The sequence below is a fragment of the Mesocricetus auratus genome, unplaced genomic scaffold (genome assembly GCF_017639785.1).
Source record: "Mesocricetus auratus isolate SY011 unplaced genomic scaffold, BCM_Maur_2.0 Super-Scaffold_100014, whole genome shotgun sequence".
NCBI classification, from domain to species: Eukaryota; Metazoa; Chordata; class Mammalia; order Rodentia; family Cricetidae; genus Mesocricetus; species Mesocricetus auratus.
The window spans coordinates 8,475,475-8,489,701 of record NW_024429197.1 but is presented as its reverse complement, the minus strand read 5'-3'; the positions used below and the strand labels follow the sequence as shown (position 1 = coordinate 8,489,701).

The 14,227-nt window shown below is 45.8% G+C and overlaps 1 protein-coding gene across 2 annotated transcripts; it reads left to right on the top strand.

Moving 5' to 3' along the window:
• The first annotated feature begins 996 nt into the window (after positions 1-996).
• Syf2 (SYF2 pre-mRNA splicing factor) lies at positions 997-10,018 on the top strand. 2 transcript variants are annotated; one of them, XM_005079594.4, is made up of 7 exons: positions 998-1,152; positions 1,280-1,384; positions 4,495-4,620; positions 5,564-5,681; positions 6,139-6,229; positions 7,457-7,555; positions 9,324-10,018. In XM_005079594.4, the coding sequence occupies exons 1-7, from the start codon at positions 1,129-1,131 to the stop codon at positions 9,487-9,489; spliced, it is 729 nt and encodes a 242-aa protein (XP_005079651.1). In that variant the 5' UTR covers positions 998-1,128; the 3' UTR covers positions 9,490-10,018. The 2 variants fall into 2 exon arrangements, with proteins under 2 accessions (XP_021088391.1, XP_005079651.1); XM_021232732.2 differs by lacking the exon at positions 4,495-4,620 and having other exon boundaries at positions 997-1,152.
• The last annotated feature ends 4,209 nt before the right edge of the window (positions 10,019-14,227 follow it).

The following is a 14,227-nucleotide window of genomic DNA, read 5'->3' as shown; positions in this document are numbered from 1 at the left end:
CCTAGAATTGGCCTAGACCAGACTGTGTGCCACCATGCCCACCTTGCATTAAACATTTTAATTATTATTATTATTATTTTTTTTTTTTGGTTTTTCGAGACAGGGTTTCTCTGTGGCTTTGGAGGCTGTCCTTTTATTATTATTATTTTTTTGGTTTTTCGGCATTAAACATTTTAAAATTCTTGTGGGATTTCGTTTTTTGCTTTTGTTGTTTTTGAAGAGCAAACAACTTTATTACGCTCGAGAAGCAGCTCCTTACAGGGAGGGGACTAAAAAAGACAGTTGTGCTAAATTTCCATTTTTGTTTTCTTGTCACTGCTTAAGCTTTTAATTTAGAGACGCCTCGCTTCTTCTGTTTCTTCTTTTTTTTTTCCAAGACAGGGTTTCTCTGTATTGCTTTGGAGCTTGGAACTCGCTCTGTACACCAGGGTGGCCTCCAACCCAAGTGCTGGGATTACAGGTGTGCCCCACCAACGCCCAGCTAGATATCCCCTTTTTGTTTGCTGAAAATAAACAGCCATGCCTTGTAGCACTGGCTAAGTCACTGTGTAGCCCAGACAAGCCTCATACTTGGTACCCTCCTGTTTCCAGTGATGCCAGGAGTGTGACAGACACCACGGCTATTTGTAATCAAGTGTCTTTACGCTGGGCAATGACATTTTCGTTTGTAGTTGTCATATTAGAAAGGAACACGTTTCAAATATCTCTGTCGTATTCCTGCATTAGCTTAGTAACTTTGGTAGTTACCGTGGTACTGGGGTATGAGTGAGCAATGGAGTCGGCCCTGTTCTCCTGCAGTCAGTAACATCAGAACATTATCTGCTCTACGGAAGGGACCTAGTACTGACTGCACTCAGGCCTACGTGACACAGGATTCCCAATCAGGCTCCTTACGGGCATTCCATTCTAGGTGACGTTTTAGAGCTTTTCCTTACCCCAGCCTATCCGCCTCGCCCATATAGGCCATTGCTTGCTCAATCTGCGCCTGCGCACGATCACGCTCAGCGTCTAAAGGGGCGGGACAGGCCCGAAAAATCTGCCGCCATAGAAGGGGTGGGGCTTGCAGTCGCGGGCTAGAAGCCGACGGAAGTACTCGGGGTTGTTGCCGGAAGTACAGAGAAGTCTGTAATGGCGGCTGTGACTGAAGTTGCGGTGAGTGTCACCGGCCTCGCGTAGGGTTTTTGTCGGGGTGACGCCGGGGCGGGACATGAGGCGAGTCCGGGCGAGGCTATCGGGGTGTCGTAGGGGACGCCGAGCCTGACGCTGGTTGTGATCGCAGGTGCCCGCGGACGGCGCGGAAGACCGGCCTTCGGCGGCCGAGGAGCTGGCGGCGCAGAAGCGCGAGCAGAGACTGCGCAAGTTCCGTGAGCTGCATCTGAAGCGGGTGAGTGACTGGGCTGGAGGAGGAAGGCGCGCCAGCTCGCCGGACTCCGAGGCTGGGCGCCCCGGACCGGAAGATCTCGGGTGGTGGGTCTGACCTCAGGATGACACTCGTCCAAAGCCACACCCGCTCGCTCCTCCCAGGTCCCACCCACATGAGTTAGTTTAGCTGGGGTAGGTTAGTTCTCTTCCTAACAGCTGTCCTGCTCCATGATTCTAACAAATCATTCATTTTCAAATAGGGAAATATTTAGCTAGGAATAGGAAGAAACTCCTTAGTAAGAGTTTCCTCACTTTAGCCGGGCGTTGGTGGCACACGCCTTTAATCCCAGCACTGGGGAGGCAGAGGCAGGCGGATCTCTGTGAGGTCGAGACTAACTTATTTTCCATCTCTTGTTTGGATATCCACTCAAACCCTAAGCATGGCTGCCCAGACACTCTGGACATTATTGTCACTCTGACGACAGCCCCTCCTCACTTCCCATGTGGCTGCTTGCTGACTTGACCCCTTTGGCTGACCTGCTTTTTTGGAATGTAATTCAAAAGACCTGGCTATATTGTTCTCTTATCTCCCTTCTCTGGGCACCTGCTAAAATTTACAGCTTGCTTGTTATTTTCTTTTGAACTTTAAGAAAATGGTCCTAGCCGGGCGTTGGTGGCGCAGGCCTTTAATCCCAACACTCGGGAGGCAGAGGCAGGCAGATCTTTGTGAGTTTGAGACCAGCCTGGTCTATAAGAGCTAGTTCCAGGACAGCCTCCAAAGCCACAGAGAAACCCTGTCTTAACAAACCAAAAAAAAAGAAAAGAAAATGGTCCTTAGATTGGTGACATTACTTAGTCCTTAGAGAGCCTTGTCATACAAGTTTGGCCACCTGAGTTTTCATCCCTGGCACTCAGGTAAAAGTGGAAGGAGAGACCCAACCCCACAAAGATGTCCTCAGACCTCCACACAAGGCTGAGGCATGTGTACGCATGCACATATACAGAAATAAGAACACATTTTCTTTCTTTCTTTCTTTCTTTCTTTCTTTCTTTCTTTCTTTCTTTCTTTCTTTCTTTTTAAAGACAGGATTTCTCTGTATTGCTTTGGAGTCTAGCCTTGAAATCACAGAGATCTGCCTGCCTCTGCCTCCTGAGTGCTGGGATTAAAAACATGGGCCATCACCGCCTGGTGATTCTCAGCCTTCCTAATGCTTTGATCCTTTAATACAGTTCTTCATGTTGTGGTGACTCCCAACCATAAAATTATTACGCTGCTACTTCATAACTGTGATTTTATTACTGTTATGAATTGTAATATAAATATGTGATATATGACCCTAGTGGGGTTGCAACCCACAGATTGAGAACCACTGTTCTAGATACCGTGGATCAAAACTAAATTTAGTGGATTAAGCACTTGCTTCAAAAGCATAAAGGCCAGAGTTGAGACACCCAGAACTCACATACATGCTGGGTAGGTGTGGTGGCCTGCCTTTAATCCCAGCATTTTGGAGGCAGAAACAGGATCCCTGGAGCAAGCTGACTGATCAGCCATGCTAGCAGAACACTGAGTTCTGAGTTCAAGTGAGAGACCTTGCCTTCATATGTAAGGTGGAGAGCAATTGAGGAATATACCCAACATCAATCTTAGCCTTCGTATGTATGCATGTGCACTTGGACATGTGTGTCTGTCTATATACATATGAATATATACTACACCCACAATAAATACTCAAAACCAGTGTTCATATGCTAAGCAAGAGCTCCAATCCCAGAAATATCTCTCTTCAGAAAAGGTTAATATAATAAATAATTGTGTTTAAATGTTGACTTACAGAACATGTGCCTGGGAGCTTGGGAAACCTGGCTTCCTGAACCAAATGTCACAAGCCTGCAGCCTAAGTAACATCTAAGTTGGAGTTCCGTAAACTAATACACTCTTTTTGGTTTTTTGAGAAAGGGTTCTCTGTGTAGCTTTGGAGCCTGTCCTGGAACTCACTCTGTAGACCAGGTTGGCCTTAAACTCACAGAGATCCATCTGTCTCTGCTTCCTGCGTGCTGGAATCAATGAGGAGTGCACCACCAATGCCCGGCTTAAACTAATACACTCTTGTGGCTTGTGCCTGCCAGTCCTGGGCTTAGGAAGTTTATAGTCTCCTTGACTACATAGGGAGATTGAGATTAGACTGTAGTATATTAGACCATGGTTTGAAACATGCTAATTTTACACAGTGTTAAGTTGGCCTGAATAAGAGCTCTTACTACCTAAGGTGGAAGTTTCTTTCCCTTGTTACGGACTAACCTTCTAAAATATTGACATATGAAAGGATTCAAGATAAAGAGGTATTAAAACCCTCCAAAACCCAAACTGAGGCTTTTTAAGAAACTGGGTTGGGCTGGAGAGATGGCTCAGAGGTTAAGAGCACTGACTGCTCTTCCAGAGGTCCTGAGTTCAATTCCCAGCAACCACATGGTGGCTCACAACCATCCATAATAAGATCTGGTGCCCTCTGCTGGCGTGTAGGCATACATGGAGGCAGGATGTTGTATTCATAATAAATAAATCTTAAAAAAAAAAAAGAAACTGGGTTAAATGTAGAGCATCTTTTAGGCAAGCCAAGATGCTGAGCTGGTGCCTGCACTTGCTGTTAAGCCTGAGGACCTAAGTTTGATCTCCACAACCCATATGGTGGAAAAAAGAGAACTAATGCCTGGGAGTTAACCTCTGATCGCCACACAAACCACATGGCATGTGTGTATCCACATACAAACACACATGATAAATTCATAAAAAAGCTGTTATGTAAAGTATAATGTCTTTGATTGCCACTGTACTATGGTATGGCCCAGTGAGGGCACTTTGCCAGCCTTTATTCTAATAATAAAGGGACCACCCAACTGAACAGGCAAGTCTGACAGTAACCCCTAGGGCTCCGGAGCAGCAAAGCTTTGCAGCCCAGCAGTCTCATTTAGTGATACACCTTTATGAGTCTGTTTCTGTGCTTAGAGTCACTGGGTGGTCTTTATTGCTTGTAACATTAAATGGGGTCACTTAGTCACTGCAAAGAAGACAGGGTCTATTTGGGCCCCTCCCCTGTTTTATCTGACTGCCTTTTTGTCTTACGGTTTTAGAATGAAGCTCGTAAGTTGAATCACCAGGAAGTGGTAGAAGAAGACAAAAGACTTAAGTTGCCTGCAAACTGGGAAGCCAAGAAAGCGCGTTTGGAGTGGGAGCTGCAGGAGGAAGAAAAGAAAAAGGTTAGGACGCCCTGGCTGCTCCCTTCCATTGAGGCAGGAGAGCCTGCTAGCTGAGTAGGTGGGCGAGTCATTTACCTCAGGGAACCTTACTTCTTTATATGCTTTGTTTTCCTTTTCTTTTTTTTTTTTTTTTTTAAGATTTATTTATTATGTATACAGTATTCTGCCTGCATGTATGCCTGTAGGCCAGAAGAGGGCGCCAGATCTCATTACAGATGGTTGTGAGCCACCATGTGGTTGCTGGGAATTGAACTCAGGACCTCTGGAAGAACAGGCAGTGCTCTTAACCCCTGAGCCATCTCTCCAGCCCTGTTTTCCTTTTCTTTTTCTTTTTTATTTTTTTTTGAGACTGGTTTCTCTGGCTTTGGAGGCTGTCCTGGAACTAGCTCTTGTAAATGACCAGCCTGGTCTCCAACTCACAGAGATCTACCTGCCTCTGCCTCCTGAGTGCTGTTTCCCTTCTGGTTTTTTCAACGCAGGGTTTTTCTTTGTAGCCCTGGCTGTCCTGGAACTCACAGAGGTCCACCTGCCTCTGTTTCCCAAGTTCTGTGATTAAAGCTGTGTGCCACTACTGCCCGGTTGAACCTTACTTTTCTTGTCTGTAGGACAAAGACTATGATAATGGTTACTTGAATGAATTATGAATTCTGTGAGTTAACATCTGCAAAGCATTTAAAACACTCTGACCTCTGCTCGGTACTGTTGCTGTTGATTTCAGTTCTTGCATGTGAGGCCTGAAGTAGAATTCAGGTGGTCGTGACTGGCAGCAAACACCTTTACCCACCGGACTATCTATTTTTATTAGATCTTTTCTTCATTTAAAATAGGTCAAATAGCTGGACATGATGGGTCATGTCTATAGTTCTAGCACTTGGGAAGCTGAGACAGGAGGATTGCTTTGAATTTGAGGTCAGTCTGGGCTCAACGTTGCCTGTCTTTTCAGGAGTGTGCGGCGAGAGGGGAAGACTATGAGAAAGTGAAGCTGCTGGAGATCAGTGCAGAGGATGCCGAGAGGTGGGAGAGGAGGAAGAAGAGGAAGAACCCCGACCTGGGCTTTTCAGGTAGAGCTGCCCTGGGCTTTACTGAGTGGGCCTATTGGACCAAGGCTTTACTGAATGGGCCTATTGGACCAAGGGTTCTGCTTTAGTGAGAGCACATGCCCTTGAACTTCATTCATGGAATGTTCTAGGAGGCCAAGGAGGATCTCAGGGCTGCTTGTCTTTCTGCTGGCTGCTTTGGTCCTTGTCCTTTGTTGCTGCCATTTTGCTTAGTCTCACTATGTAGCCGAGGCAGCCTACAAACTCAGGATCCTCCTGCCTCAGCCTCCTGAGTGGTGGGTCTACAGGAGTGTGTTACCACTCCTGACAGAATTAGCCAGTTTTCCTATTAGCATGTTCAGGGTAGAGACTGTGCTTAGGTCAGTACCCTTTGCATGTAGGACAATAATATCTTGAGTTTTCTCTAATACATAATGTCCAGATGAGGACACAGATTACCTCTGGTTCTCATTTTGTTTAGATTATGCTGCTGCCCAATTACGCCAGTATCACCGGCTGACCAAGCAGATCAGGCCTGACATGGAAAGTTATGAACGACAGAGAGAGAAGTAGTAAGTTCTTGGGTAGAATGCAAGGCTGTGCTGGGGAGTTGAGTACAAGTGGATTGTTACAGACACGTGTAAATGCAAACTAGTTAAACTAGTTGTTTATTTACTTGAGACATTTCTTCTGTGTGGCTTGGGCTGTCCTTGAACTCACAGCAGCCTCCTGCCTCAGCCTTCTGATTGCTGGGATTATAGGTGTTCACCAATTTGCCTGACCAAACTCAGTTTAATGGTGACTCTTGGATTATCAGTGGCCGTCTTTTGATAGTCTGTCTTTTTTTTTTTTTTTTTTTTTGGTTTTTGGTTTTTGGAGACAGGGTTTCTCTGTATTGTTTTGGAGACTGTCATGGTACTAGCTCTGTAGACCAGGCTGGCCTCGAACTCACAGAGATCCGCCTACCTCTGCCTCCCAAGTGCTGGGATCAAAGTCGTGCGCCACCAACACCTGGCTTTGATAGTCTGTCTTGATAACACTAGTTATTATTCTTTTCATCACAAAGTAGTTAAACTCTGATTTCCCTTGGAGACTTTCACATGGCTAACACCAGGTCATCAGATCGAGGTGCTCTTGTAGGAGCTTCGTGCTTTGGTATTGGGGCAGCTCAGCTTTAGAAAGGACCAGATGGTAAATGTTTGGACTTAAGGACCTCAGTGGTCTTTATTCACAACTGCTCATAGCTGTGGTGTGAAAGCAGAGAGGTTGTATGAGTAGGCATGGCTGTGGCAGGTCGGGTAGACGCCTGTTTTTTTTGTTGTCGTTGTTTTTTGTTTGTTTGTTTTTGAGACAGGGTTTCCCTGTGTAGCCCTGGCTGACCTGGAACTCAGAGATCAGCCTGCCTTGGCCTCCCAAGCACTGGGATTAAAGCCGTGTGCTGCCATGCCCAGCCATGCTCTTGTTTTGATGTAGAGGAATAACCTTAGACACTCTGCTCCAAGCTCTTTGTGACCTTTGACAAGTCTTTTATACTGGCCACTGTTGATGCATCTGAAGAATGAAACTGTTGTGGTGTGAGCCAGCGTGACCTGGGACCCAGAGTCCTGCCTGGGGCTGGCTTTATAGTTATGCTCACCCAGCCTGGCTCATCTCTGGCCTGCATTTTCTTTTCTTCCGTTACCTTTGCTGTGTAAATAAGTATACTTCGTCATCTCTCATCACCAGTACATGTATATATATTGAAAGCGGAGACTGAAGCACTCATGTTTGACCGGAAATCTTTCTTGCTGTCTTCTCAGTGGAGAAGATTTTTTCCCGACATCCAACAGTCTTCTTCATGGGACACATGTGCCTTCCTCAGAGGAAATTGACAGAATGGTTTTAGATCTGGAAAAGCAGTAAGTACTCAGTAGGGCAGTCTGGATGTTGTCATATTTCACAAGAGAGAGTGGGTGGGGTGTGGATCTGAGGCTGACATGCTTAGATGACTTGAAGACCACAGAGCTGACATCAGCTCATTTCTGACCCAAAATCTGATGGTTTTGAAGCTGAACAGCAAGTAACAGACTAAGCCTATAGAATTTGGAGATGGCAATATTGATGCAATCAAATTGTCACAGTGTCCATTAGCCTTCTGTCACTGTAGCAAAATGCCTAAGATAAGGTATTTTGGCTCCTGGTTTTAGAGCTCAGTCCATTGTCTCCGGCCTGTGGCAGCACAGTGAATCATGACAGAAGTACATGCCAGGAGACCTAGTCAGCTCATGAGGACTAGGAAGCAGGCAGGTTGGCGGGGAGAAGGAGAGTCCTGATGCCCTATCAAGGGCACACCCCTCAGACCACCTGCCTTTTATAAGCATCACCTAGAGGTTCCATCACCTTCTAGTATCCCTATCAACTGGACCAGGCCTTCAATACCAAGGCCAGGGGAAGGTTTCCAATCCAAGCTAATATTTAGCATTTTGTGCCTGTTTGTTTAAGATGGGCCTCATGTAAACCAGTCTGGGTTGGAACTCAAGTAGCGCAGAGATTACTTTGTGTTTTGTGTGTGTGTGTGTCTGTCTATCTATCTGTCACTGCCTGGGGATATTTGTTTATTATATTTTATTTTATTTATTTTTATTTATTTATTTATTTTTTTTTGGGTTTTACGAGACAGGGTTTCTCTGTGGCTTTGGAGGCTGTCCTGGAACTCGCTTGGTAGTCCAGGCTGGTCTCGAACTCACAGAGATCCGCCTGCCTCTGCCTCCCGAGTGCTGGCATTAAAGGCGTGCGCCACCAATGCCCGGCTTAATTTTTTTTTTTTGAGGTAGAATTTCACTATGTAGGCCAGGCTGACCTCAAGTTTGCAGAGATCCTTCTGCCTCTGCTTTCCAAATGCCTGACCATATTTATTTTGATAAACTGCAGTTATGTTTTAGGACCATACAGATGGTGCAGTGGTGTATACCACACACTCTGCACAGTGCTTGTCATCACTGATAGGATTATTAGGGTGCTTTACTCCAGAATCACACTTTTTGTCCCTATTTTTTAGCATCTTTAGAAACATTGTTTTGTTTTGAATTTTTGAGACAGGCTCTCATTATGTCACCTAGGCTGGTCTCTAACAGGTGGCTGTCCTCCAGCCTCTGCTTCCTGATTGCTCAGATTACAGGTATGGGGGCTTCCATGAAGATGTTCAGAAGTGCTGTGAGCACAGGCTGCAGTTGCTTGATCTCATTGCTTACACTGAGGTTCTATTAATTAGATCACCATCTGAAGCTGATGAAAACTGCTCCTGCTTTTTTTGGCCCCCCCAAGGTGTTTTATTATGAACGCTGATTCTCTGCTGAACTTTTTGTCCATATTTTTTTTTTTTTTTTTTTTTTTTTGGTTTTTCGAGACAGGGTTTCTCTGTAGCTTTGGAGGCTGTCCTGGAACTCACTTTGTAGACCAGGCTGGCTTCGAACTCACAGAGATCCGCCTGCCTCTGCCTCCCGAGGGCTGGGATTAAAGGCGTGCGCCACCAACGCCCGGCTTTTTGTCCATATTTTAAGATCAAAGAAGAGGGCAGTTAGACCAGCCATGGTTTGGGAGGCAGAGACAGGTGGATCTTTGAGTTTGAGCTTGAAGAGGTCTGGAGAAGGTGATTCTGAACCTCCTAACACCCTCCCTCCCCCCCAGGATTGAAAAGAGAGACAAATACAGCCGCAGACGTCCTTACAATGATGACGCTGACATTGACTACATCAATGAGAGGAACGCCAAGTTCAACAAGAAAGCCGAGAGGTTCTACGGGAAGTACACAGCTGAGATCAAGCAGAACCTGGAGAGAGGAACAGCCGTGTGAGCCCTCGGGAAGCTACACAGAAGCTGGAAAAGGGATCGGAGGCTTCTGCTGGCAAATTCAAACTTCATGTGTCCAGTAAAGGAGAGCTCCCCCTGTGCCTCCCCACCCAGCACTCTGAAATAAATGTCTTTTCTCAGCGTCTCTTCCACTTGCCTATGTCCACATCTCGTGCTTGGATGTAAGACGTATTTCTTGTAGTGACGTTGTTTTGTAAAAATCTGATTTGTATAAATCCTAATTATTATTTTTCTATGTATTGTAAATGTGCATAACTGTGTAACCTTTGAATCACTTGGGGCTTAGATGGTTGTGTGTGCAGGTGCAGTCGCTGCTGTTTTGGGTGTCATTAGGAAGTGGACAGAAGCTACAGCTGGGCTCTGGAATTGGCCAGGTGAGCACCGAGAAACAGAGACCTCAAGACAGACGCTCCTAGGGTCTGGCACTGTCTGTTGGGGCTGGGGTCAGAGGTCATGACTATTAACCCTGCACATTCCCTTTTAAAAGAACAATAAAAATCCTTTGGAATAGACTCCTGAACAGTGTCTAATTTAAACAAGTGCATGTGTGCATTGCGGGCACTTCCACAGCACAGAAATATTTGTTACATGTTTCAATATAGAGGCTGAGCGAGGGTCAGCTCTGTTTCATGTCTCTGAAAGACTTAAAAACTTCTTACAACTGTCCAAAGAGACAGTTCCTTTCCATTGGCTGAAATGCTAGGATAGTCCAAATTTAACCTAAGGAGCTGGGTGTGGTTGCTTAGTCTGTAATCACAGCACCAACAGGTGGAGGCAGATGTATCTTTGAGTTCTAGGCTCGCCCGCACTGGTGAGACCTTGTCTTAAATAGAAAACCCCAACCCTAGAACTCAGCACATTCCACCTCAAATACTTCACTTTTTAATGTTTGAAGATGCCATTGATTCATTACTCCTGTAAAATTAACTTTTTTTCCCTTTAGACATCCAGTCAAAGCTGGCCTTGACCCCACTAAGCTGAAGGTGATCTTGAATTCCTGATCCTCCTCCCAAGTGCTAGGATCACAGTGTGCACCACCATGCCAGGTTTACTTTGTGTGATTGAAGGTCTGAGGACAACCTTAGGTGTTAGTCCTTGCCTTCCTGGACTCCAGGCTAGCTGGTTGAGCTCTGGACTGTCTCTTGCCCACCTCATCCTCATCTTTTTTTTTTTTTTTTTTTTGGTTTTATGAGACAGGGTTTCTCTGTATTGTTTTGGAGGCTGTCGGTCCAGCCCGGCCTCGAACTCACAGAGATCCACCTGCCTCCGCCTCCCTGGGATTAAAGGCGAGTGCCACCACCGCCCAGCTTGCCCACCTCATCTTAAGCATGCTAGGGTTACAGACATGTGCACTATTGTGTCTGACTTTGCATGGGTTTGGGGTCTGAAATTGGGTCCTCACGCTTACATGGCTAGTGCTTTATCCTTTGGTGATATATTATTAATCATGATTTACTAAAGTTTGCCTGAGGATTCAGAAAGCAAAGCCAGCCACAAGCCATAGAAGTCAAGCACATACCTTTAATCCCAGCAACCAAAAGCTAGGAGGTAGTGGTACACACATTTAATCTTAGGGCTCAGGTTTAAGAGGTAGACAGATTTCAGCCGGGTGTTGGTGGCGCACACCTTAAATCCCAGCACTTGGGAGGCAGAGGCAGGCAGATCTCTGTGAGTTCGAGGCCAGCCTGGTCTACAGAGCTAGTTCCAGGACAGCCTCCAAAACAATACAGAGAAACCCTGTCTCGAAAAACCAAAAAACAAACAAACAAACAAACAAACGAAAAAAGAGGTAGACAGATCTCTGAGTCCAAGGCCACCCATATGTACACGAGATTAATCCAGTCCTAAAGAAAAACAGCTCACACAAAGATGCTCTCAGCACCTGGGATCACACACCTTTAATCCCAGCATTAGGGAGGTAGATAAGACAGGAGCAAGGTCTCAGTTTTGAGCATTCATTCTCCAGCCACATTGAGGATAGGGAGACATTGAAATCTCCAACCACACTGAGGAGAGCTCACGGATCAGCCCTTTCAGCCTGAGGTAGAAGTAAGGATTAGTGGCTTCTGCTTTGCTTTTCTGGTCTTCAGTTTGAAGCTTGAACCCCAATATCAGTCTCTGGGTCTTTTTTTTTTTTTTTTTTTTTTTTGGTTTTTCGAGACAGGGTTTCTCTGTGGCTTTGGAGGCTGTCCTGGAATTCACTCTGTAGACCAGGCTGGCCTCGAACTCACAGAGATCCGCCTGCCTCTGCCTCCCAAGTGCTGGGATTAAAGGCGTGCGCCACCAACGCCCGGCCGGTCAGTCTCTGGGTCTTTTATTTTTTGAGCAACATTATCCACGGAGACATCTTTCTAGCATTCATTCCTCAGTACCCTCCCTCAATACCACCATGTTTTGGTTGACTGGCCTTGAAGTCTTGTGATCCTCCTCCCTCTGCCCATCATCATCATCATCATCTTGTATTTCTGGCTGCACAGGGGATTGAGATTTAGGACTCATGTACCGAAGAACATGATCCCAGGACTTACTTTTACTTGTTGTTATTTGTGCATTTGTGACAGCTTCATGTAGTAGTTTCTCTGCCTTCACCGTTTGGGCTCTGGGACTGAAGTCCAGTCTTCAGGCCTCAGCACACACCTTTACCGATTGTTCGATCTCACCAGATCCTGTTTTTATTGTCTGAGACAGGCGCCAGTGTAGCTCTGGCTGGCAGAGAACTCACTGCATAGTGGAAGATGATGTTCAATACATAATCCCTTGTCTCCATCTTTCATGCTGGAATTACAGATGTTCACTACATTTGACTGACTTTTTAAAAATACATGAATGTGTATCTGTGTATCTGTGTGTTCATGTGAGTGCAGTGCCTGAGGAGGCCAGAAGAAGGCATCAAACCTCTTGAAGCTATACTTACAGGCAGCTGAAAGCTACCTGACACGGGTGCTACGAACCAAATCCAGGTTCTCTGTAAGAGCAGTACTTGTTTTTAACCACCGGGCCATTTTTGCAGCCACTAAAGACTTCTGTTAATATAACAGTTTAGCCAGTTGAGTTGTGTAGTCAGAACATCAATGGTATCCCAGCAGGCCTTGCATCCTATAATACTGACCTGCCTGGCAAGATGTGCCCATTGTTGCAATAGCAGTACAAAGGCTGTGGGGATAATTAACCACTTTTGACTTGAGACGTGTTCCACAGGAAGGGGTTCAGGCCCGCACTACAAACCTGGTCAAAAGCCCATAGCTGGGGAGGTCACAGGAATTAGTGATGGAGCTTCTGTTGATTGTTTATCTTTTGTTTTTTTTGGGGACAGGGTTTCTCTGTATTGTTTTGGAGGCTGTCCTGGAACTCACTCTGTAGACCAGGCTGGCCTCAAACTCACAGAGATCCCCCTGCCTCTGCCTCCCTGAGTGCTGGGATCAAAGTCGTGTGCCACCAATGCCCGATGAGCTTCTGTTGTTTTGCTAAATGGAAATGATGTCTTTTAAATATTTATGTTTGTATCCATAGGTCAGTGCTCCCTTCAACCTTGGCCAGAGTAGAGAATGGTTTCTGCTGTGGGGTAACCTTTTTGTATGCTGTGAACATGTCTTATTCCCATTGGTTAATGAAATAGCTGATTTGGCCAATAGCCAGGCAGAATATATTGAGGTGGGAAATTCTAGCAGAGGTACAGAGAGAAGGGCAGAGTCAGGGGAGATGCCAGTGAGCTACCAAAGTAACAAGATATACTAGAGAATAGATAATGTCACAAAGCCATGTGGCAAAATATAGATGAATAGAAATGGGTTAATTCAAGTTGTAAGAGCTAGTTAAAGCCGGGCATTAGTGGTGCACACCTTTAATCCCAGCACTCGGGAGGCAGAGGCAGGCGGATCTCTGTGAGTTCGAGCCTAGCCAGGTCTATAGAGTGAGTTCTAGGACATCCTCCAAAACAATACAGAGAAATCCTATCTCAAAACCCTCCCCCAAAAAAGAAAAAAAGCTAGTTAGTAATAAGCTTGAGCAATAGGCCAAACAACTTGTAATTAATATGAAGCCTCTGAGTGATTATTTTAAAAGCGGTTGTGGGACCAGGCAGGACAGGAAAACCTCTCTTTACACTCACCTGTTTTGTTTCTTGTTTTTTGTTTTTTGTTTGGTTTTTCGAGACAGGGTTTCTCTGTATTGTTTTGGAGGCTGTCCTGGAACTAGCTCTGTAGACCAGGCTGGCCTCGAACTCACAGAGATCCGCCTGCCTCTGCCTCCCGAGTGCTGGGATTAAAGACGTGCGCCACCAACGCCCGGTACACTCACCTGGGCAGAATGCTGAGAATAAGTATATTGAGTACTCAGCATAAATGGGACACCTATATTAACCCCAGGCACAGGGAACATCTTAGAAGAGGCAATCAAAGGAATGTTAGAGTGGGAGGGTGTGGGTAGTGCCATGAAATGCTGTCTTCAGAACCCGTCACGGCTATCACACGCATGAAATCACTGCAACATGGGTCACTGGCTCACTACCACAAATTCAAGTCAACAGGATCAGTCATCATTCCCATAGGGCTAAGGGGACTTGGTGGGTTCCTAACAGGGAAAGAAAAGCCAGGGATAATGTGGTACATAACTTAATCCCAGCACTCAGAGGACAGAGATATGGGGATCTCTGTGAGTTCTAGGCCAGCTTGGGCAAGATAAAACTCTGTCTCAACAACAAACAAACCAATAAAACAAAAGCC